The sequence below is a fragment of the Phocoena sinus genome, chromosome 10, assembly GCF_008692025.1.
Source record: "Phocoena sinus isolate mPhoSin1 chromosome 10, mPhoSin1.pri, whole genome shotgun sequence".
NCBI lineage: Eukaryota > Metazoa > Chordata > Mammalia > Artiodactyla > Phocoenidae > Phocoena > Phocoena sinus.
Window position 1 is genome coordinate 58,844,569 of NC_045772.1, and position 26,070 is coordinate 58,870,638.

The window sequence follows — 26,070 nt, forward strand, 5'->3', positions numbered from 1 at the left end:
CTGAGATGGGTTCCATGGCCCACAGTGTGGACTGTGACACAAGGACCCCTATTTAGACAAGGCGGAGCAACAAAAGCACTGAAAAAAGAAGTGCAATGCACACCATCACACGTCCTTACCCTAGACCTTCCGTAGATCCCTATTCCTCCTCCTTCCAGGCTGCCTTTCTTAGGGAGGGAACCAGGTCTAGTCTGATGGACGTGTGAAGGGGCTGGAACCCATGCCATGAGGGTCCATGCGGCTGTCACAAGGAAGTTTCCCTAATCCTCCCCTTGGCTGTCCCGGTGGTTTTTGACAAAGGATCAGTGATTCCCCACTGAAAATCTCATCTCCTCGAAGTATCAGATATTCAGCGCCTGAAGGCGGGATTTGTCTCTCCATTTGGGGAGTTCACTCCAGTAGGGGGACTGCATACCTGTAGAGCTGGAAAAGAGCTTGCACAATTAGCCCTCACTCCTGGCACCTTCTAGCCCCCTTTGGTTACCTACGCCTCTCCCCACTTCAGGGGACCCAAACTGAGATGAGAAGAGGGGATGGTGTGGGACACCCTGTCTTTGACAGTGGTCCTACTGAGACTGGGCAGAGCGACACCTGGTGGTAGCAGCCCCTGCTCCAGCACAAGCAGGTTCACAAGTGCGGCCTCAGAATCTGGGCCAGCTGCAACTCCCTGGACCATAGATGCAGAGATCTTTGTCAGTGAGTCTCCCTGACAGGGTCGCCTCTGAAAGATTTCTTCTTCTGGCCCCCGCAGCTCCCAGGTGAGTGAGTGTCACCCCAGGCTCCTTTCACTTACTGCTCTCTCCTGACCTTCCTGTGGCTGTTCCCACCTGGAATGTAGTCTGAAACAGCTGAGACCCCCGCGAGCAGTCATATTACTTTCACGGTTCACAAGAGGGAAGCAGATGGCATGAGGGCTGGGACGTGTCTGCTGCATGGCCCCTTGGGAGTTTATGGTTGAAGGAATTTTTGGTCACCGAGAAAAAAAATCTCCTGTTTCTTCCAAGTAAAGAAACCAAACCTTCTCCCTTAGCAGGGTTTGTGTTTGCCTAGGATTTGCATGCCGCCCCGGCTTCCTGACACCGTTTCCACACAGTTTCAAGGGCACCAACCTTCATCCTTGCCTTCTTCGTCCTCACCTTTTGGGAAGCCCATGTAGGAGGGTCCTGGTGGTCACGCAGGAAGCAGGCACAGGCTGGTTTCTGCAAGACGAGCCTTTCTATTACTGCTGCCAACTCCCACCTGAGGGACAAACACTTTCAGGACTACAGTCAGCTCCCTGCACTTGACAGTTACCACTAAAGGCTGAATCTGTGCCCCTGTCTGTCTTTGTTGGCTGCTGGGGTGGGCTCCAGGGGCACTTGAGCCTCTGTTTGCTTGGGGAAGCCTCTCCTTCCCTCTCAGTGCCTCTCGTATTTCCTTACTTACCAGTCGGAGCTGTAGTAAATGTGGACGGTCAGGAGATGCCCTGCGCACTGAACCAGGCTCCTCTGTCCCTGCCCCACTCACCAGCTCTGTGCCCCTGATGGGTCCACCCCCGTTACTGAATGTGAAAGTCCCTGCATGCACAGCTGTTCTGGGGTCCAGCCTCTGGTCATTTCTTTAATCTCCTGAGAGGGCAGCTCCCTCCTCTTCTCCATCATCACCCTGATACAACTGACCTGATTCTTTCCAATTATTGGGCTTTACAACCCACGCTGCCTGGGGGGAGGTTCGCACACACCATCCCATGATCCCCATTCAAATCAGTCTTTTCTCAGTGTCTGAATGGTCTGGATTCGGGGTGTGGTACCGGGCAGGGCAGGGCCTCACTCAGCACAGGAGGGGCAGAGGGCAATGTAGCCGGGCACCCAGGGCTGTGGGCAGGGCATCTTCACAGAGTGAAAGGGGAACAACTGTTAGACCAGCTTTGTGTGAGTCCTTCCAGCAACTGGCCCGGCATCTGGAAGACATCTCACCATCACACATTGCGTGTGTCGCCCCCATTCCCTTATTGTCCCCTCTCCTTGCCTCTGAGACCAGACACCCCCGCTGTTCTCCTGAACACCTTTCTGGCCCAGGGAACCACTTCATCAGGAGAGACCTTATTCTTGTTTGCCTTCCCCTTCTAATCCTAGAGAGGCTGAGAGGGACTTAGTTTTTCAGAAGTGAATTCTGGGAGCTGAGCCAGAGGAGGAGACCAGGCTCAGAGGCTAAGCCAGCTGCCCAAGGTCACACAGCTTGTTGGCAGCAGAGCTGGGTTTTGAAGCCACTTGTGTCTTGATTCCACGTGTATTCCCCTTGTAAGAATCTCCAGTAGGTAAGGGAGACCTGGTCCCAGGCTGAGCAGGAAGAAGGGAGGAAGGTAGCTGTGAACGATGAGACCAAGGACATAAAGGCCCAATGTGGAGAGTGGGGAGGGGAGAGGTGAGCAGGAGAAACAGGGAGGAGTGGGAGGACCTGGAAATGGTGGTTGTAAAAGATCCTCAAGGGGTTGTGTTGGAAATGCAATGACATCTATTAGAAATGGTGTAAATGTACTAAAAAGCATTAACACTGGGGCCAGAGTCAGTATTACTCACCAAAGAGGGTGAACAGGAAAATCGTGAGGACTCCACGCCAGAGAGCATGGAGGCTTGTTGGCCAACCAACATTGCGTGTGTTCTAAGTCCTCCTGTCTCAACACTAGCCAGACTCGAGTTTCACCCCAGCCTGCCTGTGTCTGTCCCCTGCAAAGCCATGTGGCTGTACCTGGCGGTCCTCGTGGGCCTGTACTACCTCCTGTGCTGGTACCGGGAGAGGCAGGTGGTGAGCCACCTCCAGGACTAGTTCGTCTTCATCAGGCGGTGTGCCTCGGGCTTTGGGAACCCACTGGCCAGGCAGCTGGACCTGCGAGGCTTGAGGGTCCTGGATGCATGTCTGACGGTGCAGGGGGCCGAGCAGCTGAACAGCCAGACATCAGACAGGTTGGAGACAGTGTTCCTGGACGTCACCAAGACTGAGAGCATCGCTGCGGCCACCAAGTGGGTAAAGGAACATGTGAGGGACAGAGGTACCACCCATATTTCTCAAGTCTGATTCCTCTCTGTGAAGTAGAGACCCCTTGACAGCTGCCTGGGGAGATTCCCAAGGTGTTTTCCAGGACTTGAAGTCCTCCCTGTGTTCTTCTCCTCATCCAGCTTACCAGCAAAGCCTCTTCCATCCCACCTCCACCTCCCAACCTTGAGACTCTGCAGGTTGGGGAGAGTTTTCCCTGATGAGAATGTGTCCTTGCAGACTTTCTGTCTGGTGTCCCCTCCTCCCTCAGCAGGAGGTCTGGGTTCCTTGATGCTGAGTGACCAGGGTGATCGGGGTGCACTTTTTGGAGGACAGGTGGAGATGGGCACTCTGGCTGGAAGGCTGCATGGGGGGCTGGGGAGGAGCGCTGGAGCTGAGCTGAGTTCTCAGCACTTGATCATGTTTTGCTGGTGACCCCTAGTCATCCGACTTGTGTTTAAATGTCACGCATTTTTCAGATGTCGACACTGAGCTGTCAGGACTTTTCTAAGGAAGGTCAGAAAACTACTATGGAGTTACTTTCTCTCTCTTTTATTTTTCATTTTTCTGTGTGTGTGTGTGCGCGCGCGCGTGTGTGTGTGTGTGTGTGTGTGTATGTTTTACTGTAGTTCTGCCTGTGTTTTATGGTAGAAGGAAAGGACTTTAATTTCTTTTATCTAAGTATAGATTTAAAACATGATCATTGTGAAAAACGGGAAAAGTACATGGATAAAAACCAAAGTTACCCCACGTCACGCCACCCGCAGATAAGTACTGATAACATTTTTACATACCGGATATTACATTTTGTACATAATTTGTCTCCTAATTTTCCACTGAAAGAAGTTGAACAAATTTACACATAACAAAAATTTCTTCAAAAACATAATAAATAATGATTGAGAATGTTCCATACTTTAGAATAGCACTACTTAGTAAAAAGTACCTCATGGCATGAATGTAATTGTTTCCCACATTTTATTCATTGGATTCAACAAAATGATGTCTTGGTAAATTTTCTACCCAACTCCCTACGTTGTAACCATGTATATTAAATGGGTCTTTGGTGTCAAATATGGTGGGAGAATATATATTCTTACAAGGGCAGGCTTGGTACTGAGCAGGGGAGGGACTAACTCTGTGTGTTAATAATTCCAACACCCTGTACCCAACTCCCCTGACCCTGCTCTTCTGCCCTGAGTTCTATTAATTGGTTAGTGTTTAAATATTTGGTATGTGTCTTTGAGTCTTGCAGAGAGGTTTCCATGAAGCTTGGTGAACTGTGAACTGAGAGTCATGGGGTCAGAGTTGCCTCCTGTGTGGGTGGGAGGAGAGGGTGTATTTTTCTGGGACAAAGTGTAAATTCCGATTTGGGGGAGGGTGGTTAATAGTGGCAGCCCTGCCTTCCCCTGAAAGCCTACCCCATGGAATTCCCCAGATTCCTGCTGGAACATTGCTCAGTATTGATGCGGATATTTCAAAGCCAGGCCCTAGAGGTCAATACCAGGCCTGTCAACACATTCTCCCAAACCTGGGATTTCAGGTCTGTTTTACCCAGCCAATCTGCACCCAAATATTTCTCATCTTTTTTGTTTTTGTCTTTTATCCATTGTCTCCTCTCTTCCTCTCTTCCCCTCCCTTCCTCATTGTCTCTCTCTGTTTCCCTCTCTTTCCTTTATACTAGCTAGTTGTTGAGCACTCAGTCCTGCAGCTGTCAGAAAATCTGAAAATGTAGGTGAATTTGATAATGTCTGCAAGGACAACATGGACTGTGAAAACACAAAACTTCACCCTCTAAGTTCCAGACTATGGACCCACTAGATTTCTTCAGCCTCAGTCCCTGCCTTCATCCAATCTGGGGTGCTTGCCCCTTGTCACCAGGCAGTGGGCTGGGCGTGAAGACTGAGTCAGGAGGGTGGCGCACCTTCTGTCCTCCAACCGCTTACAGGGTCTGGTCTCCCCAAACCCGCAGGCAGCATGTTGGTCTCTGTTCCATCCGTTCCCCCTGCAGCCTCTCTCCTAAAGTCCTCACTGGGTGGAAGGTGACTTGGAACCTCTGCTGGGTCCTCACTCACGGGCCCAGCATGGTGTTGCCCTCTCGCCCTCACTGTTCCCAGGAGTTTGGGGCCTGGTGAATACCACCACCATCTCCATGTCCACTGCACCCAGTGTGTGGCTGACCAACCAGGACTTCATGAAGATACTGGACGTGTACCTGTTGGGGGTGATCAAGGTGACCCTGAGTCTGCTGTCCCTAGTGCGGAAGGCGAGGGGCCGTGTGGTCAACATCTCCAGCGTCACGGGCCGCGTGTCCCTCTGGGGTGGAGGTTATTGCATTTCCAATATGGCATGGAGGCCTTCTTGGACTCCCCCAGGTTATGGCCTGGGACAGAGACCCTCCCCCCACCCCCCTTGGTCCTTCTGCTTCTGTGCTTCTGGGGGAGCCTTTTACAGGGAGTTCCTTTCATCACAGACTTAGAGTTCTTTTTTCCAGAGCTTTCTCTCTTGCTTTTGCCAGGCATTCATTGGGAAGCTCCCTTCTAAGTTCTTGGTGTCAGGATGGACTTGGCGACTGTAGAGTTTGAATGAACTTACTCTGCCCTGGAAGTTGTCCCACACTCAGAAAGTGAGGTAGAATTGTCACCGATATAATTTGGCTACAGTGTGCTCCACCTACATTACTGCTATGCTATTAGGTTGGGGGAGCCTTGTTTGCAGTGTAACCCCATGGAAGCAATTAATCAAGGAAAGTAATTAATCATATCAGCAGTAGAGACCCTACTGGCTGCAGGGCTGAGGATGGCTCTGAATATGGGGCAGGAAAGTGATCCCAGGTAGGGAGATGCATTTTAAGGTCCAGTTACACCAGCCCAGCTGATAAATGGCCAGGCAGTAGACTGGTTAGGATAGGGGGGAGAGGAAATTGAGTGTGAAGGGGATAAAATATAAAAAGCCTGGTGATCAATTGGATGTGAGGAGAATATGAGGAGATAACACTTATGTGGTACCTTGCAACTCAACTGGTAGGATTTAGAAGCGTAAGCACATGTATATAAAATATTTGGAAAAATATTCAAACTCTATACAGAATAACATCATCATAAGATTTCTCCTTCTGGCTTTTCTGTACTTCTCAACCTCCCAGAGTTTCCTACTTATCGCACTGCAATCCTGTATTGGTGTCTTATTTGTGTGTGTGTGTTTTTGTGTCTTGGTTTATAAAAACTCTGAAGTCTTTGCCCCTCTGCCTGCCTCCCTTGCAGGAAGGAGCTCTCCTACTTTGGGGTGAAGGAGGAGATGATCGAGCCTGGTTACTTCAAGACCTTTGTGACCAGCCGTGAGGCAATTTCTCCGGGTCTCCAGGCAGCATGGGATCAGGCCAGCTCAGAGGTCAAGGAACTCTATGCGGAGACCTTCCTGGCCTCAGGTGAGTGAGTTGTGGACCTTGGAGAGAGAAGCAAACCCTTGTCTGGAAGCCTGGGTCCATCATTAGCACCTCCTCCAGTCTCAGGTCCATCTCCAGGCTCTGACTCACCCACACAGTGGGCACATGAGCTCCATCCCCAGGATCCCATGTGGTCAACTGGTGACCTAAAGAAAGGATCCAGGTTTGGTAAACCTGGGAACCACTGTCTCATCTGAACCCCTTGTTATTTTGGGAGGAAACTGAAGCCAGAGAGGATAGACACCTGTGGACTCATGGCAAACTGACTTTAGAGCAGCTGGTTTTCATGTGCTTAGGTTTCTAGTGTTTATAGAAAGATCCAATTTATGTATTGGATATTCTCAGAAGTAGAGACAGAGGTTGCTTAGCGTGGAACAGTTGTTCCTGGGGTAAGAATTTGGGTGCTTCTTGGAGAATTTGAATGGATTAGTTTGGGACATGAGTTTGTGGGGGTGGGGCAGGGGGAGGGCAGGATTTCTTAGAAGGTTCCTTCCCATATTAGAGCTGTGAATTGGAAAGGAGGGATGTGGAAGTATATAAGGAAACTTTCATCTTGAACAGACATCAAAATTACTGAAAATATTTTGAAAAAATGCAAGTTGAATCTCTGTCCTTGGTCGTGAACTGCGTGGACGTGCTCTGACCAGCTGCCACCCACGCACCTGATGATACTCACCTGACTGGGATGTCAAGCTCATCTACTTCCCAAGAGCTACATACCCTCCTTCCTGATGGATGCCATGGTCTACTGGAGCTCCTCAAGGGCCAGGGCCCTGTGAAGTCAAGGTTGGGGTGTATGGGAGGTCTATTTGGGTTGCTGTGTGAGGGCTGATGCTTCAAGAGAAGGGAAAAAAGGTGGAGGGAGGGAGCTTTCCAGTCTCTAAGGCCATGCAGCTCATCTTCCTCCTTATCTCTACTCCAGGCTTCTTCTGAGGCTCTGGGGATATTAGGAAGAAAGGGCCAAGTTTTGCAGCTGAGGAACAGGGAGCCAATAGCACACATCTGTGCCCTGGTCCTTGAGCAGCCTCTCAAGGCTCTGAGCCTCATGGCCCTCCTGCCACCCTGAGGAATCTGCACCGTTTGGAGGGTGTGAGCCACTGGGAGGGGGCTCAGCCCCACCTGCTCTACCTCTGTTCATCTCCTCAGAGTGTGCCTTCGTTTCCTCATCCCACAGGATGGAAATGGCCTGGAAGAGGCAAAGGGTCCTCTCTCCACTGAAAGTACCTGCGAGCAGGGGTTGGGGATGCACAAGGCAACCACCAGCCTGACCCATCAGCCTCATGTGCCAGCTGAATAAGGAGGCCACTCATCAGAGTGGGCAGCATTCTCAGTCCTAGGAGAAGAGCCCTCTGCGTGGTCCTGCAGCCCTCCCAACCCCCATTCCATGGCCTGCATTTTTCTGATGTTGGGAGTTTGAGTCCAGGGAAGTGCTGCTTGAGCCAGCAGTCAGCAGACAGGCCCGTGAGATGGTGAGTCAGGCCTAGGCCTGCGCTGGGACAGTTCCAAGTCATTCTTTTTCAGGTCTAGAGACAAAACCCTGGATCTCACCAACTGGGACTGTCTGAAGAACTGGGACACTCCTGGGCCTGCTCAGCCCTTGAGTGACATTGTCTGACTTCTTCCAGCCAAGACTTCCTTGTTCACTCACCAAGGAGGCAGACAGACTTCTGAGATGCCTCCCAGACCCACTGTAGGCAGTGCTGTGCCTTGGGGTGGGTATGAAGTAGGTGAGGTTCACCTCCACCTCCCACCTCCTACCTCCATACCCTGCAGGCTTTGGGTCTGCTCCTCAGGGCTGGGTCCATGAACTGACCCCCACCCCCGCTACTCCCACCACCCTTGTTATAGAATGGCCAGACTCTCTGAGATTTGTGGTGACATTCTGGAGCTGACTAACCTTGGTAGACAGATAGCATAGAGCAGAGAGACGCATTCTTTTCCCTTCACTCTAGAGAACTTTGTGGCCCCATTTCTGTGTCAGACCCTCTAGACAGCGAAGGTCCCTCAGGATGAGCCTGGGCTCTTTTCTCAGGCCTGTTCTGAGAAATGGTGACCCTAGAGGTTTATCCAAAGATAAACCACAAACTCCAGCATAATTCTGTCCCCATATTTTATGCAGCCCTGGGCATGGCCCCTCACTACTCATACCTCTGTCTCATATCCTTGCTTCCTTTTCTTTACTGGCTTCCCTTCTACCTTTCTGTGTGTTCTTTGCCCCATTGCCTGGAATCTCTCCCTTCCCTCCAAGTCCTGACCCTGAGAGTTTTTTAAGTCCCTGACCCCAGTCCTCAGCTCTTCCCATATGTCATCCCCTCTCAGGGCCAAGGACTTGGCCCCAGGCCCTTCCCACAGCTGCCCAGGGAATTCATGAGCCATCTTCATCATCTGGCTGGACCTCAGTCTCAGTAACGCTCATGTCAGAACTCTCTGTTCTCCTGCCTCTCTCCCTATGCCCAAAGTGTCTCCTCCTGACTTTTCTTGACACCTGTGGTTCAACCTGTTATCAGAATCATTTTGACTCCTGGCCTCCCTTCCCTCTGCGTTTTCCATGAGCCACTGTGTCAGTTGACTTTATAGTCCCTTCCTTTCACTGACATCACCCGCCTTCAGGCTCCTCAGCTCAGCCTGGTGTGTATCTGGTCCTGGAGGTAGAAGAAAAATGCTCACTGGGGGCCCTGCCCGGGGGAGCTTATGTGTCCTCAGTCCTTGACTCCCTCCATTTGCCTGGTTGCTGGGTGAGGGGGGTGCTGGACCCGCTTGGAGTGCAGTGGGGACTCCTCATTGGTGACCTGAGCATCACCTCCCCAGGACCCAGGCCCTGAGCCCCTCAGGGGTTTCTGCATTCTGGGAGTTGGGGCCTCACATAACCAGTTTCCCTTAAGCGGGAGGCCTGCTGCCTCTGACCTCAGGACAATGGAGGCACATCCACCCTGGGGCAGACCCTTTATTTCTCATCATCTCTCGCAGTGGAGACTCACCTAAGGACAGAGAATTCCAAAGAGCTGATAACCTGGAATTCATTTCTCTTGGGGTTTGGAGGGCACAAAACCAATTTTGTTTGTTTTGCGTTAGTGAGTTTGTCTTAATTTTTCCACCGAAAATAACAGTTACATTTCTTCACATGCCCGCATTCATGACAAAGGATTTTGATCCCTGGGCTGGAAGTGGGGGATTTCCAGGAGGATCCTCTGGGCTGAGTCCTCCTTCCTTCTTTCCTCTGCTCAGACCACCCAGGTGAGCCACTTCTCAGCACTAACATCACCACTGTGGTTTTTCCCATCCTTGGCATCTTCACCCATTAGGGCTGGGGGAGACAGAGAGGGAGCCACCAGGGCTGTCTGAAGTGACAAAGCTTCAGGTTGGACTTGAATTTCTTGCATCTAGGCAAATTGGCATGGTGATGCATCCACCTATACAAGTTATAGAGTGGCTCACCCAGTGGCCGTGCATCTGTCGCCGGCAGCAGAAGGGAGGAGAGCTCTTCTCAACAGGCTCCAGCAGACTGGGGCTCAGAGGACCAGCCTCTCCTGCTATCTTCTGAGCCCGATTCTTCTTGGCCATCACCTCTCCCCTCTGCTATGGCGCCTATCACGGACCTCTCCTTTATGTACTTGTATGTTCAAGAACTGCAATCTGGTCCGCAACCTCTCGAACAAGTACGTCTTCATCATGGGCTGTGACTCGGGATTCGGGAACCTCCTGGCCACGCAGCTGGTTGATCGGGGCATGCGGGTGCTGGCTGCTTGCTTCACTGAGGAGGGGGCCAAGAAGCTTCAGCAGGTTACCTCCTACCAGCTGCAGACCACCCTATTGGATGTCACCAAGACTGAGAGCATCAAAGCAGCAGCCCAGTGGGTGAGGGACCAAGTGGGAGAGCAAGGTGGGACGAATTGCATTCTTTGGCTTTCTCAGTTTATTCTTCTTTTTCTCTCTTTCTCCCGCGGGTATCTGAGAGTTATCGGGGACCCTGTTGTTCAGATGGGATGGGAGAGGTGATGTAGAGAAAGGGACCAGGCCTGTAGCTCAGTGGGATTGGACCTGTTGCAGGGTTTGGACTGTCCACATGAAGAGGTGATTTCCCAAGGAAGTTTTCTTTCCCAGAAACTCAGAGGGTTAGCAGGGTTTGGGGGAGGTTGCGCTAGATGTTCAGGGAGGGAATATGCATTCCGTCTGTCGGAAAGATGGAGTAGCCTCACTGGGACTTTGGTAGTCCTAACTGTCAGCTCCTATAAAAATGTGAGCACACTTCTTGTCAGAATCAGGCTAGGGGGAGGAGAGAGGGAACATGAGGTTGGACTCCCTGAGTGGGGACATTTGTTCTCCTTGACTGTGTCAGGCTAGACTGCAGGGTGGGGAGCGAGATCTCTCCTCCTCCTCATATCATGATGGATACCAGGTTGACCTAAGGGTAAGTGCCTATGTCAGGGTGCCTGCTCTTATTGGGAAAGGAGGCTGTGGGCTAAGGATGGACTAGGACTGAATGGGGACCCACCCAGGGATCTTCCCACACGCAAGATGTAGGTGTAGGAATGGAAGAACAGGGTGGCTCAGTTGTAGAAGGAGCAGCCTGGGGGAAGTCTTGACTCCTGAGGGAGCTAATCTGGGGACTGTGCACATGAGTCAGGGCAGGAGAGCTCTGGGGCCCAGAAGGGGCAGACAATAACTCTTGCTTTATTTTCCTCCTTGGCATCTACCGCTATCCAATATTCAATATATTTTACTTATTTTTCTTATTTATTTTCTATTTCTCCGGCTAGAATAAAGCTTCTAGTGGGGCAGGTGTTTTTCCTTTTATTTATTATATATCCTTAGTGCTTAGAACAGTGTCTGGCATCTAGTAAGGTGCTCAATAAATATTTGTCAAATGAACTAAGTTATGAATAATTCAGCAAGAGTCAGTTTCTTTCTTCAACAGGCTGTCTCCGCCCAGTGCCCTACATTCAGCTTTGAGCCACTTGTGTTAATGACTCACTGGGTATATTAATTAGTTTCCTATTGCTGCTGTAATAAATGCACACAAAGTCGGTGGCTTAAAAGAGCACAAATTTATTATCTTATAGTTCTGGAAGTCAGAAGTCCAAAATGGGTCTCACTGGACTAAAATCAAAGTGTTAACAGAGCTCTAGGGAAGATTGCATTTCATCGTCTTTTCCAGCTTCTAAAGGCCTCCTGCATTCCTTGGTTCATGACCTTCTTCATCTTCAAGGCCGCAAGGTTGGGCTGAGTCTTTCTCAGGCTGCCATCTCTCTGGCTCCCTCTCCACTTAGAAGGACCTTTGTGATTGTATTGGGCTTGCCAAGCTAATCCACGATAATTTCCCCATTTTAAGGTCAGTTAAGCAATTTAAATTTCATCTGCTACCTTAATTCCTCTTTCCCATGTAATCCACCATATTCACAGGTTCCAGGGATTAGTATGGGGACATCTCTGGGGGGTCATTGGGCAACATCTTCGGTCTAAGAAGCACTGGGAAATGGGAGGAAGGGATACTTGCATGCTTTCTTCTTGCCCCTCAGAGTCTCTGGACATGACAAGTTGGCATGACCCTAAAGCTGTTCACACTGTTTTGAAAGTTCTCTAGCTCTCTTTGCAGAAAAAAGAAAAATTAAAGTTGTCCTGGTTTGCCAGCAGGCAGAGCTATTTACCAGGGATGATCAGAGGTGGCAGCGAGGCAGAGTCCACTCGGGTTTTACAGTCTTTGGGTCTCAGCAGCTCATTTCTTCCACTGTAAGACAAGAGTCTCCCCTAGCTGGGAAGGCTCTGAGTCCTGCCAGCCAGTTGGTCTCCTGGGGTCTCTACTTGGAGGAAGGCAGAAAGATAGGATGGGGACACAGCTTGTGTGGGGACCCCAGGCCTAGGGGAAGGGGTGAACCATGATTGGTGTTTACATCTAGACCTGCCCTCGTGTGTGTGGAAGAGTATCTTGAGGCTACAGAGGCCAAGGTGGGGTAGTGAGATAAGGGGACGGAAAGGGAAGGAACCCCAGGCCCGTCCCCCAAGTGGAATTTTACTTGGAACCTCAGTATGTAAGACAAATGAAAATTGAGGTTCTCCTGCATCTCCCTTCCTTATCAGGTTCTGGGGTTCAGCCTGAAAGCTCTCAGGACTGCAAACCACAGGTTGGAAACAGCTGTCCTAATCCACTCAACAATGAACCTGAGGCCCAGGGAAAGGAAGTGACCTGTCCAAGGCTGGAGGTAGAACCAGGACTAGAACTTGAGGCTCTTCAAGCCTGGCTCTTGCAGAGCTGAATGACAATACCTAGCAATATTTCTCTCCATTTATACCAACTCAATTTAAATATCTCAAAGGGAGCCCTTTTCACATTTTTCCAAAATTATTTTATTTGAATGTCTTCTGTATTTGTTTATAAGTCTTATTTATTTCTTCTCTGGTTTCTGAGATCGTTGAGGATTAAGACCATGTTTTGTTCATTTAATGTCTCTAGCACCTTCCTCTGTAACTGACAGATGCATGAAATGAATGAATGTGTGAATGGTTGAATGAATGGATGAACAGAGTAATTTTGGTAATGTGTGAAATGGAGTTGGTTCCTTACACTCAGATGAACAGAGAGGGGGAAGCATGATGGGGGAAGGAATTGAAACATTAATTCATTGGTATGAAAATGAGATCTCTTTTCCCAGAGCCAATAGCTTAGATGCTATTAGCTAAAGCCTGGATTGTAGCTGGTACAGTGTCCAGCTAGCTGGCAGACTGTGTGAATCAGAAAAACTGCCCCTTTAGGGCAAACCCATTAGTAAAAGGCCCATGTTCCTTTGGGCTGTCATAGCTCCCCACCCCACACTGCCAGACTGGCTGTCTTGTGCCTTGTGACATGCTCAACCATCCTCAGCAGCCCTGAGCTGGGGGGTCGTGGACCCTGGTGCTTTTCCAGAGACACTGCTGATTTTTGTCTGGTTCTCCCTCCCTCCACTGTGCCCCCAGGCCTCTGGGCCCTGGTGAACAATGCTGGTGTAGGCCTGCCCAATGGTCCCAATGAATGGCTGACCAAGGAAGACTATGTGAAGGTGATCAACGTGAACCTGGTGGGACTGATCGAAGTGACTCTCCATAAGCTGCCCATGGTCAAGAAAGCCCAGGGCTTCCCTGGTGGCGCAGTGGTTGAGAGTCCGCCTGCCGATGCAGGGGACACGGGTTCGTGCCCCGGTCCGGGAAGATCCCACATGCCGCGGAGCGGCTGGGCCCGTGAGCCATGGCCGCTGAGCCTGCGCGTCCGGAGCCTGTCCTCCGCAACGGGAGAGGCCACAACAGTGAGAGGCCCGCGTAACGCATAAAAAAAAAAAAAAAAAAAAAAAAGAAAGCCCAGGGCAGGGTCGTCAAAATGTCCAGCTCTGGTGGCCATGTGGCTATCATTGGTGGCGGCTACTGCGTCTCTAAGTTTGGCGTCGAGGCCTTCTCTGACAGCATCAGGTGACTGGGCCCAGGTGCCAAACCAGTCAGGGTAGGAGTTCTGGGGGTTTCACCTTAGGAAGAGAGGGCTGGGTGGGGGCACCCTGTGGGCAGGGGAGATCTGGAGAGAAGATGCTAAAACAGTAGCAGGAGGAAGGCTAGACCTCCAGGGGCCTTCCTCAGGGACCCAGAGAAGAGGAATGAGAAGAGGTGGGGTGGTGATGAGCAGCCTTCCCTCGAGCTGTCTCAGAATAAGCAACACGCTGCTTGGGCCTGTGGGAGTAGGAGGGAGAGTCCTCCAAACAGACAGAGAGGTCTGGGGGCAGATGTGCTGTGGGCAGCCCTCTGAGAAGGATGCAAGCCTTGCATAGATCCCTTCACTCCTTTGCCACCTAGGCATTGGGGGTGGAGCTGAGTGGGAGGGACCTGGTCGGAGCAAGGCTTTGGTCTAAATTCCTCCCGGCTAGGCTTGCCTAATGTGAATTGTCCAGAGACAGGCTTGGGAAAGGGCTTATTTGCATGAAAGCCGTGCTGGGCCTGGTGCAGGGGTGGGGGGCACACCTCCAGGTTCCTGATCTCTGGAGATCAGCTCCTCTAGAGGTGTCAGAGGTGACTTTCCCTGATGATCCTTTGTCATCGTGGAGTCCCAGACTGAGTCCAGCTCTTCTTTCCCAGGCGTGAGCTCCACTACTTCGGGGTGAAAGTCAGCATCATTGAGCCGGGGAACTACCGGACATCCATTCTGGGCAAGAAGGACCTGGAGGGCATGGAGAAGAGCATGTGCAAGCTGTGGGAGCAGCTGCCTCAGGAGACCCGCGAGAGCTATGGAGAGGGGTACTTCCATATCTGTGCGTTCCCCAGGAGAGAAAGGGATCTCTGAGAGGGATGGAAAGGTCTTGGGGGGTCACTGACCCACTTTCATTTTACAGATGATGGATGGAGGCTCAGAGGGGTTATGAGCCCAAGGCCACACAGCTGGTGGCAGAGCTGGGATTTGAGAACTGCTGGGGGAGTGACAAAACCATAGCTGCAGGGAGATGGGGGTGTTAAGAGAGATGCTGCCCACCCGCCCCTGGCACCTGCTTTCCCCCCAAACATCCGTATGCAGGTGAATCAGGTGAAAATGCACTGCCATGAGTACAGAGAAGTTATTAAGAGCACAGCTACTTGAGCCAGACTGCCTGGGTTTGAAGCCTGGCTCTGCCACTTACGGGCTAGGAGGAGACTCTGAGAATGTTACCTAGTCGCCTTAAGCCTCAGCCTTCTCATCTATAAAATGGAGTCAATGATAGTGCCTACCTCACAGTGCTGCTGTGAGGATTAATGTCTGTGAAGTATCTCTCATGCACTAAGTGCTTGTCAAATCAGTAAAGAGGAAAATCACACGAATGTTTTAAAGGAAGGGGCTCTGGGAGCTCTCTTTCTCCCTGGCCTAAGGGTCTCCTGTGAATCTCAGGTGTTTCTGGAGAGTAGAGGAGGGACATCACAGCTGTTTACTATACTGTCCCAAACTCACAGTTTGGGGAACTCTTCCAGTTTGAGGGATGCACGGAGCCCCCACCATTGGAGACCAAGAGGAGGGGTGGCCTGCAGGTGCAGTGGAGGAGGGATTGGCCAAAAGACCTGGTGGAGTACCTCGTGGTCGGAGGGAGAGGCCTACTCTGAGGCCCGGGTGGCCCCACGTTCACTCAGAGCATCTAATCCCAAAGCCAAGCCAGTTGGTTTCAGGAGAGGATCATTCACAAGATTTCCTGCTTCTCTCCATTTCTCCCCTCCAAGTGCCTGGAGGGGGAACAGCCCCTCAGGGCCACCCTTGGAGCTGCCCTTGTGTGGGACAGAAAGGTGGGGCTGGCATTTTTCTGGCTCAGGAGGTTCCCCTGGTCCAGAGTGAAGCAGCCGGCTCTCAGCCCCGTCCTGCTCCATTTGGGCCTCAGTGGCCTAGTCATATATTTCCCTAAGCCAGATTTTTTTCCCCTCTCTTTTACTTGACTTCCATGAACATCCCTGAGAGGCAATTTCCTGTTGTGGTTTTAAGCTCTTAGACTCTGAAACTAGGCTGCCTGACTGTAAATTTCATCTCTCCTGCTTGCCTTGGGCCAGTTGCTCAGTTTTCTCATCTGTAATGGGTTATAAAAATTAAATGAGTTAATATATAAAAAGTGCTTAGAATATTATCTGCTTCCTGGTAGGAACAATTTGATTTAAAAGTTTGTTGTTTTTATCTATTACCAGTATAATAGAGAAAAAGAGCATGGCCTCCTTTTCTCTAGTACACTGGTACCTGCGAGCTGTGTTGCAAAGAGATATTCTTAACTAGCAATCATCCAAAGTGATGAATTTTAAACATATACCCAGAAACTCTGAATGGGCTAAATATAATCACTCAGTTAAATTAATGGCAGGTATCTAACTGTCTGGGGGGCAGGGGTGGTTATTTTAGTGAATTGCTCTCCTAGACCTCCAACATCCACAGAGTAAAAAGCCAAGACACCATAACTTAAAACCATAACAGCCATTTATTCACCTAATGCACATTTTATTGAGAGCCTACCCATGCCAGGCACTGGGTAGGGCCGGGGGTGAGAGTGGACAAAGCAGCAGGGCACACAGCTGGCTGCCTGCAGCTTAAGGCCCAGTGGAGGAGATAGATCTTAATAACAACACACACATTTAGTGACAAATGTGGATAACGACCATGGGAAGAAACACAAGGCCATGAAAAAAAGAATAGGGTTGGGAGTGGGGCCCCAGTTTAGATTATGGTGTAGGGAGGGCTTCTCTGATTTGACTTTGGGGAAGAATAAGTTAGGCATTGTTGGAAAGTGGATAGGCAAGAAAGTTTTTTCAGGAAGGCCCTGAGGCACTGAGTTCCCTTAGAGGAACTTTAAAGATACCAGAGGGTGGGGAGCAGTGCAGGGGGAGCAGAAGAGACCCAGGATAAATTAGAGCATCAAAGCACACTGAGGATTAAGGATGTGATCTGATCTGTGATTGGGAAAGCCTGCTGTGGTTGCTGCGATATTCCAGGCTACACATGTCGGTGGTTTAGGCTACAGAGAAGTGGAGGAGATGGAAAGAAGTTGATAGATGCCCGGTGTGTATTAGACCTCCTGGTACTGGGAGGGAGAGAAAGCCATCCAGGACGAGTGCTAGGTTTAGTTCAAGAAACCTGATGGGTGGAGGCATCATTCATTCATTGATTTAGGGAAAAGTCAGGGAGAAGTATTTGGAGAAGTATTCCTTGGGGAAAGTAATCTTTCAGTTCTGGACATATTAGAATTCTGTGAGGAGAAGTAAAAAGTTCTGAGGATCAGTTAGGGCTTTTCAGTTACAGGTGACAGAAAATCCAACCCAAATCATTTAAGCAGAAAAGGAATTTCTTGATGCTTATTACTAAAAAGTATAAGGATATGGGCTTCAGGCACTGCCTGATCCAGTCCACAAATGATGTTCTTAGGACCTGCTTTCACCCTATTTTTTTTTTTTTTCAGTACTTGTAGATTTATTCAGGCTTGTTAGAGGTCTTAAAGTAACCAGGAATTGCAATAAATATTTGAACAGAGGGCTGGATGTTTCAAATGCTAACTAAATCGATAGAATTAGAGCTAATACACCAGCTGTGCTGATCCATGTGACTGCCCTTTGTCTTGTGCTCTCTCAGCTGACACTTGTCCTTTACAATCCAGCCGTGGTAAACCCTTCACTAGCTGAGGAAAGCTCTATTTTCATTTCAAATCACCCTATTTCTTGGCTCTGCTTCTTCTGTACTAGCTTCAGGCTTACAGCTCTCTCCCCTGTTGGTGGGGTCCCATGGCTGCAGCATCTCCTCATCTCCTCCCAGGATAGTCCTTTCCAGTAGCTCCCCCAAACGGTCTAAGATTTACTCTGACTTGGTGGGCCAATGATGGCAGGAGCAGAGGGAATTGCAGGATGTACTCAACCCTGAGCCCATCACTGTGCCCGGGGAAATGTGAAGCTCTGATTGGCTCAGGCTGGGTCATGCACTCTACCTAGACCAAAGGACTCAGAATGGAAGAGGTGTGGATTCCCAGAGAGAAATCTGTAGCTGTTGCTATAAACAAGGGGAATAACTGTTTGGGGGTTGGGGGAGGATAATATATATTCCCTGTGAGTTTCCCCTAAAGCTCTCAGTTAGCAAAGAATGATCCAAATTATTTATGGGGTCACTATGAGGCTGGGGTGAAACACAGACTCAGCCAGCATCTGGAAACCACAAAGACGTTTTCTAAGTAGCTCAATGCAGGCAGAAGCTGTAGAGTCTTCAGTGAGGTCCCTAAAAGAATGTGTACAAAGGCGAACTTCCTCTGAAAACCACTGTTGAAAAGCTGATGTTCTTCAGAAGAAAAGTAAGGGTTGGGTTATAAAATACTATAGGCTGATTCATCTGTAGTTCTCTCCACAATTTCAGAGGAAAATTTTTACGCAGGCATTTGACTACTTTTAGATAAAAAATTTTCTGAGTGATCATACTCTAATTTTTACTTAAGTTTTACTAGTGTTTACTGGGATACACAGATGAGACAAAAATCTCTAGGAATCTAGAAGGGGAGGTCTGAAAGCAAGTATAACGCCACACAAATTGTGCAACAATGGACATGCATACAAAACAAAGCAACAACTGAGCCTGTGCGTCTGGAGCCTGTGCTCTGCAACAGGAGAGGCTGCGACAGTGAGAGGGCCGCGCACCACGATGAAGAGTGGCCCCCGCTCACCGCAACTAGAGAAAGCCCACTCACAGAAACTAAGACCCAACACAGCCATAAATAAATAAGTTAATTAATTAAATGACGTAAATTTTAAAAACAAACAAACAAAGCAACAGTACAGGGACTTAATTCTGCTGTCACAAAAACCTTCACAGAGGTGACCATTGGTGTCCTAGTGAGTTTTGAAGAATAAATAGGAGTTCATCACCAAAAGGGAAAAAGATGGCAAATGTTTCACAGAGGGAAGAGCATGAGCCACAGTTGGGAGACCTGCCATAGCACTTGTGTGCTTTCGAAGGTGGTGTGGATGCAAGCTATAGACGACAGTAGTCTCTCTAACCGTGTTACACAACTCTCTATACTTCAGTCTCTCCACGATAAAGTATAATAATTCCTCTCTCGCGGGTTGTTAGGAGAGTTAAACAAGAATGTAAAGTACTCAGCTCAGCCATATGATAAGGGCTCAACAATCTTAGCCATCGTTGTTATGACTAGTCTGGCCTGAGTGTAAAGAGGTGGGCATGGGGATGAAGCCGGGAGACGTTACGAGTCGGATAGTAGAAGACTTTGATGGCTCCAATAAGAAGTGTGGCTGTAAAAAAAAAAAAAAAGAAGAAGTGTGGCTCTCATCCTGAAGGACCTTGGAGAGCCTTTTATTAAATGGCTCTGAAATGACCTGATCAGATTTGTGTGCCGTGGGAAGGATGAGGGTGGAGACGTGAGACCAGCTGGGAGGCCACCTCAGAAACCCAGTGAAGGACCGACAAAGGCATGAAGTGAAAGGTCTTGGGCATTGTGGGAAGTATGTATGTATGTGGGGTAGTGTTGGGCTGGGGCAGGTGCTGTGGAGACAGACTGAAGAAATATTTAGGAGTGGTCACAAGCACCACTGGACACGAACTCCAGCAAACTGTTATGGCCAATCAAACATGCCCCTGGCTTGTGAATCGGGGAACAGGCCAGGTATCTTGGAGCGATTTTTAGCTATCCCCAGAATAGAACCATACTGGAAATGGCTAGTTAATAGCAACCTAACCTAGGCACATTCCCGAAGAAGCAGCGCACAGAGTCACTGGGATAAGCATGTGAACAGGACACAGTGCTCTGGTCCTCACAGAGCACAGCCTGGCTTGTTAGCATACTTCACAGCAACACAGCCACCTGCCAAGTTTCTTTCTTTATCTCAACCCTGCCAGGGAAGCCACCAAAAATTCCCCTTTTAGTCCCCTTTCTTCCTAGGGAGGGACTAGGACCGTTGGGTCCATACTGAGTGCCAAAGCCTAGTGCCTGCTGTTTTATAGACTTCATTTCGCTGAATTCTCACAATAGCACAAACGTTTCCTGGATGCCCAAATGCAAAGCCTGAGTTCTTCCTCACCGTCCAGGAGACTGACAGGGGCTAAAGGGTACCCCTGTCTCCCTCAATCCATGTCTAGCTGGGTGCCCAGCACAAAGCAGGAGTGCAATAACTATTTGAGAGAACATGGAGAGGATGTGCCTTAGACTATTTCAGAGTCTCAGGCAGCTTCTTCCACCCCATCAGCTTGTGGGTCCAAAGCCATCTCATCCCATCAGCTTGCCTCATCCTCATCAGCCCACACAGCCTTCCCTGCCTCTGAGGGAGCCGTAACCCTGAGCTTCATGAATGGGTCCTTTGACACTCGCTTCCCCGCCTGGAACCTGCTGGTGGTGGACTCTGTGTCAGACCCAAGGACGGAGCACAGAGCATCGGATTCCTAAGACATTACTGCTCTATAGACAGCCTGGCTTTAAGTCAGTGTGGCTCTTTTTGGGACCCCTAATATGTAGTTTACCTCTTTTCACTGCAGTAGTTTTCTCTTTAAGAAGAAACAGAAGGAGTTCCTCGGAGTCGGAGGGTGGGGGTAAAGCATACTTGAACGACACCGTTCCGCCCTCACCAACTGCCCACCAGTGTCCTGCACAGAAGGGGTGACTTCTCTGCCTTCCTGGACCACCCCCAAGTCAGGCTAGCTTTTGCTCCCTCTTTGTTTTCAAGTTCTAATCCCTTATCACGAAGTCTGACTCTCAGGCACCACTTCCTCCTGAGTCCTTGGGGTGCTCAGTGAAATATGAGTCCCACTGAGCTACCCCCTTCCCAGAGTCCTGGGGTGAGGGTGCAGGTCAGGGCTCCCTAAGTGTATCGTGTGGCTTGTCTCCTATCTGTGTTGTAAGCTACAGCAGACTTGGACCCATCTCCACACCCGTGTGTACCATGCTAACGGAACAGCCCCTCACATTTGCTAGAGGCTTACAAGGTACCGGTCTGTGCCTTAGCTCATCTGAGCCCCATAATGACCTTATGACCAAAGCAAAGGCAGTGTTACTATTTTTTAATAACATCTTTTCCCTGCATGCTTTTGTAGAAAATTTGGAAACTCTAGGAAGTCCACAGGAGGAAAAAAAAAACCTCCAGCGACTAGGAATTTCACCAGACAGACAGTATTTTTCCTTATTTCCTTCCAATTTTTCTGTGCACTTATATTCACCTGTTTTCTCTCCTCTTTCTTCCACTGTCTACCCTGCTATTATTCATCTTTATTATTCTCTAGGGCAGGTATTATTATCCCCATTTTACAGATGATGATAGTTTAAGCTCAAAGTCACACAACTAATAAGTGGCAGAACTGGGCACAGTTCTTCTCATTGCTAGTCTAATGCAATAGTAGGAATTCAGTTCACAGCTATTGAATTCGGGAAGAGAAATAAGATTATTTATAGGGTGTTTGTTTAAGGGGCAACCTGGAGCTTGTGAAATCTGCCTGAAATGTTAGATCAGTGGTCTGGTGAAAAAGGAGCTTGGATGGAATTCAGAAGAAACAATCTTTAATGAAGAATAATAGAGCCTTTGATTTTTTCCCCCTCTTGTACCCTGAAACAGATACTGACAAGTTAAAGAACACGATGCAGCTGGCAGAGTCAAGGATCAGTGAAATCACTAACAGCATGGAGCACGCTTCTGTTTCCCAGAACCCCCGCATCCACTACAACCCTGGCCTGGATGTCAAACTCCTCTACCTCCCCTTGGCTAAGTTTCCCACCCCTGTGACAGATTTCATCCTGAGGCGGTACCTTCCAAGGCCAGCAGACAGTGTCCGAGCTGGGGAAGCCCAAGGGGTGGTCAGTGGAGTATGGAGGGCGGGGGGCGGGAGAAGGCACTGTAGGGTCACATGAGGGGGTATCAGATGTTCTGGGGACACCTTGCTTGGCTGACACCCTACCTGTTGGTGGTGAATTTATGGATAACTTCTAACAGAAGGTGTTCCTACTCACTGGGGCCTCACAGAAACCTGAGGGGGCCTTTACAGGTTCAAAGACCTGCAGCCTGGCCCCAAGACCATCTGTCACCCAATCAGGATATGGCTTTTTCTTGACCTGGAGGAGTCAAGGAGAGGAAAACTAGTTCCTGCTGAATCATGAGCCTCCCTCAGTTATCACCACCACTGGGAAATTTTGTGGGATTATGTAGCCCACAGGAGAACTCAACCACTTTCCTCTCATGTCTCTAAATATGCATTAACCTTATTCACATAAACCATTATTTGAAGTATGTAGTAGGACAAACAGGGAGTGCCAGATTATATCACGCAAAAGTTTATCATAGTATTTTCTCTCTCTTTTATGGATTTCTGTATCCATAGGTGATTGGGACTCACATGAAGTAACACTTGTTTGTTTAATCACCACTGATTAATTCTTCAAATATTACCTGAGTGCCTACTATAGACGAGGCCCTGTGTAGGCACTAGAAGCATACAAATATGATTGAATCATGGTCTTGGTTTTTCACTCTTTATTTTGTGGTTTTGTTTTTGTATTTTAGCACAATATCTAGTAGCAGAGACAGGATAGCGATAGAAGAAACAGAAAATCAAATTTTTGGAGCTACGAGGAACACTAGAGTTTATCTAATTCAGTAGTTCCGCAACTTGGCTGTGTATATCATAATCACCTGGTTAATTAAAATACAGATTCCTGGGCCTTGGTGTTAGAAAATCTGATTCATTAGGCTTGGGTGGGGCCCAGAAATCTGTATTTGTCAAAAGGACCTAGATGATTCTGATGCATCTGGGCACTTGGAAACTGCTGATAGTTCCATAGGAGTACCTAATGCTCAGAGGAGGAAGTGACTTATGGGAGGTCCCCTAGCATCATAGCCATGACAGAACTCAGGTGTTTAGATTCCCAGACTAGGACTGTAGTTATCGGAGAATAAATTCCCGAAATTAGTAACATTGTCAAAAAAGTCAGGAAACAATGGGCTTCCTTGGTGGCACAGTGGTTGAGAGTCTGCCTGCCGATGCAGGGGACACGGGTTCATGCCCCGGTCTGGGAAGATCCCACGTGCCACGGAGCGGCTGGGCCCGCGAGCCATGGCCTCTGGGCCTGCGCGTCCGGAGCCTGTGCTCCACAACAGGAGATGCCACAGCAGTGATAGGCCTGCGTACCGAAAAAAAAAAAAAGTTATGAAACGAAATTATTATTCTTTAAAAATCCTTAAACTTCTGAGTCATATGAAGTTCTATTGAAAAGACTTTTGATCTTGAGGAGTGATCACGTAATAAAAGTCAAATGTGAATTTTTAAAATTAAAATGTCTTTAGTTGGTGTCTCTTCAACATCCAGCTGAACTTGAAAATAATTAAATGTAACTTAATCACATCTGCCAAAGACCCCTTTTCCAAGGAAGGTAACATTCACAGATTCTAGGGATTAGGGTGTGGACGTATTTTTTGGAGGGCTACCATACAACCCACTAAGTCTGTTATTTGCATCACGTCTATTCCTGGCACCAAATTCTCTGTATCAGGTAGGATGCATTGAGCAGCAAGTAACAGAAAAGTCAACTCACATTGGTTTAAACAACAAAGAAAGAGTTAGGGCAGGACCCCATAGCTAAATGATAACTGCATCATCTTTCTGCTTCTTTGCTCTGGCATCCACAGTTTAGTCTTTACCCTAAATCCAATTACCTTTATTGTTATGGCATGACTGCCAGTGGCAATGGGAACTCTGTGCTTCCTCATTCACAACTTATAAGAAAAGAGAGAGCCTGTCTTTCCATGACGCTAAAGATTTAGGAAGTTTCTTTCCCAGAGCCCTCACCGAGGCTTTCCTTAAATCTCATTGACCCAGGGACTTCCCTGGTGGCACAGTGCTTAAGAATCCTCCTGCCAATGCAGGGGACAGAGGTTTGAGCCCTGGTCTGGGTCATGCCACAGAGCAACTAAGCCCGTGCACCACAACTGCAGAGCCTGTGCTCTAGAGCCCATGAGCCACAACTACTGAGCCCTCGTGCCACAACTACTGAAGCCCATGCACCTAGAGCCTGTGCTCCACAACAAGAGAAGCCACCTCAATGGGAAGCCCGTGCACCCCAATGAAGAGTAGCCCCTGCTCACCGCAACTAAAGAAAGCCTGCACATGGCAACGAAGACCCAATGCAGCCAAAAATAAATAAATTTATATTAAAAAAAAAATCACATTGACCCAAATGAGACCTGGATGGCTTAGGTTTGTCCATCTGTGGACCAGTCACTGACGAGGGGGTAAATTGCCACAAATTGTTTAGACTAATCACAAGACAGAATGGGAATGTTGGGGAGACAGTCACAGTGCCTATTGCCCTGGAAAATTCAAACCTCAGACTCCATGCTATTGAGAAGGTTAAATCTAGGTCAAAAATAAATTTTCTTTGTTGAAGACACAAAAATTTACTAGGGGGAGTAGCCATACTACCTATAGCTAGGTAATATTTTGAGATACTAATTTACACATTTTCATTGCTCCTTGTTTTCTTATTTCCCCCTTCCCCACTCAAGTAGGGAGCCAATTTGGTACTTCTTTACCTAGGGTGAGATATCTAATGGAATAGAATAAATACATTTCTTGTACTTTCTCCAGATTTAGTTTCCCCCAACCTTAATATCTTTAGAGAAATTATAGGATTTAGGGAAAGAAACAAAAGGGAATGTGTCTTGTGGGTTTATACAATGTCTCAGAGAAGCAGGGCCTCTCCCCTAAGACCAGGAGATTCACTTTGGTGAATTCTGATGAGGGAAGACCAGGGTTCACTTTTTGGTACTATGTTGGGGAAGTGGCAAGACTCAAGATAGTCCCAGCTGCATTGTGTGTTTAGGCACATGAGACTCTGGGTGACCTCACAGAAGACACATGTCCCACCATGGCAGGAAGGCAGTAGAGATTCATCAGATATAAAGGGCATGTAGGGACTTCCCTGGTGGCGTAGTGGTTAAGAATCCATCTGACAATGCAGAGGACACGGGTTTGATCCCTGGTCCGGGAAGATCCCACACGCCACGGAGCAACTAAGCCTGTGCACCACAACTACTGAGCCTGCGCTCTAGACCACAAGCCACAAGTACTGAGCCTGTGTGCCACAACTACTGAAGCCCGCACACCTAGAGCCCACGCTGTTTAACAAGAGAAGCCACCGCAATGAGAAGCACGCACACCACAACCAAGAGTAACCCCTGCTTGCCACAACTAGAGAAAGCCCGCACGCAACAATGAAGACCCAACGCAGCCAAAAAAAAGGCACTCTGCTTACTTATATTAAAAAAAAAAAAAAAGGCATGTAGACTGGAACAACAAACATTTTTAAAAATTTTTTCTTTTATTTATTTATTTATTTTGGCTGCGTTTTGTCTTCGTTGCTGCGTGCGGTCTTTCTCTAGTTGCAGCGAGCAGGGGCTACTCTTCATTGCAGTGAGTGGGTTTCTCATTGCGGTGGCTTCTCTTGTTGCAGAGCACGGGCTCTAGGCACGTGGGCTCAGTAGTTGTGGCTCATGGACTCTAGAGCCCAGGCTCAGTAGTTGTAGCGCACGGGCTTAGTTGCTCCGCAGCCTGTGGGATCTTCCCAGACCAGGGTTCGAACAAGTGTCCCTGCATTGGCAGGCAGATTCTTAACCACTGTGCCATCGGGGAAGTCCTGGCACAACAGATATTTAAGAGGTAACCTATGCAGATAGAAGACTTAGTTTTTTGCTCTGAGGGCTATTCCCCCACCCCATCATTAATAGTTGAGGTAGTTTTGAATTTGTGGACTGAAATTTATAAGTGCTCCAATTTTACATTTTAGTTTATTTCATATTAGGATCACAACTTTTCTTATATAGCTTTTGTATTTTCCTAGAGTTTTAAATTGACTTTCCTTTTCTTATTCACTTATTCAGCCTCTTAATCAAATTTTTCCACTTTTTTTTTTAAAGCAGAGAAGAAATGTGATCTGATTTAAATTTTTTAAAGATCACTGTAAGGGCTCTTTGGAGACTGAAATGAGGGGGCAGTGGTAGAAGTAAGGACACCCTCCAGAGAGACCATTGCATAATCCAAGCAAGAAATTATTGTTACCTTAGGTTAAAGTAGTGGAGTAAGGATGATGAGAATGGATGAAATCAGTGTATAATTTGGTGGTAGAACCATTGAAGGATTT

General features: G+C 48.6%; 1 protein-coding gene and 1 pseudogene across 1 annotated transcript; both read left to right on the forward strand.

Moving 5' to 3' along the window:
• Window positions 1-2,377: 2,377 nt before the first annotated feature.
• On the forward strand, window positions 2,378-7,284 carry LOC116761112 (annotated as a pseudogene).
• A 2,527-nt stretch (window positions 7,285-9,811) lies between these two features.
• Window positions 9,812-22,928, forward strand: SDR9C7 (short chain dehydrogenase/reductase family 9C member 7). Its single transcript, XM_032646883.1, is given in 6 exon segments — window positions 9,812-10,074; window positions 10,076-10,337; window positions 13,406-13,560; window positions 13,788-13,891; window positions 14,546-14,718; window positions 21,497-22,928. Coding segments are annotated over 6 exon segments (1,026 nt in total). The 5' UTR covers window positions 9,812-10,035; the 3' UTR covers window positions 21,790-22,928.
• The last annotated feature ends 3,142 nt before the right edge of the window (window positions 22,929-26,070 follow it).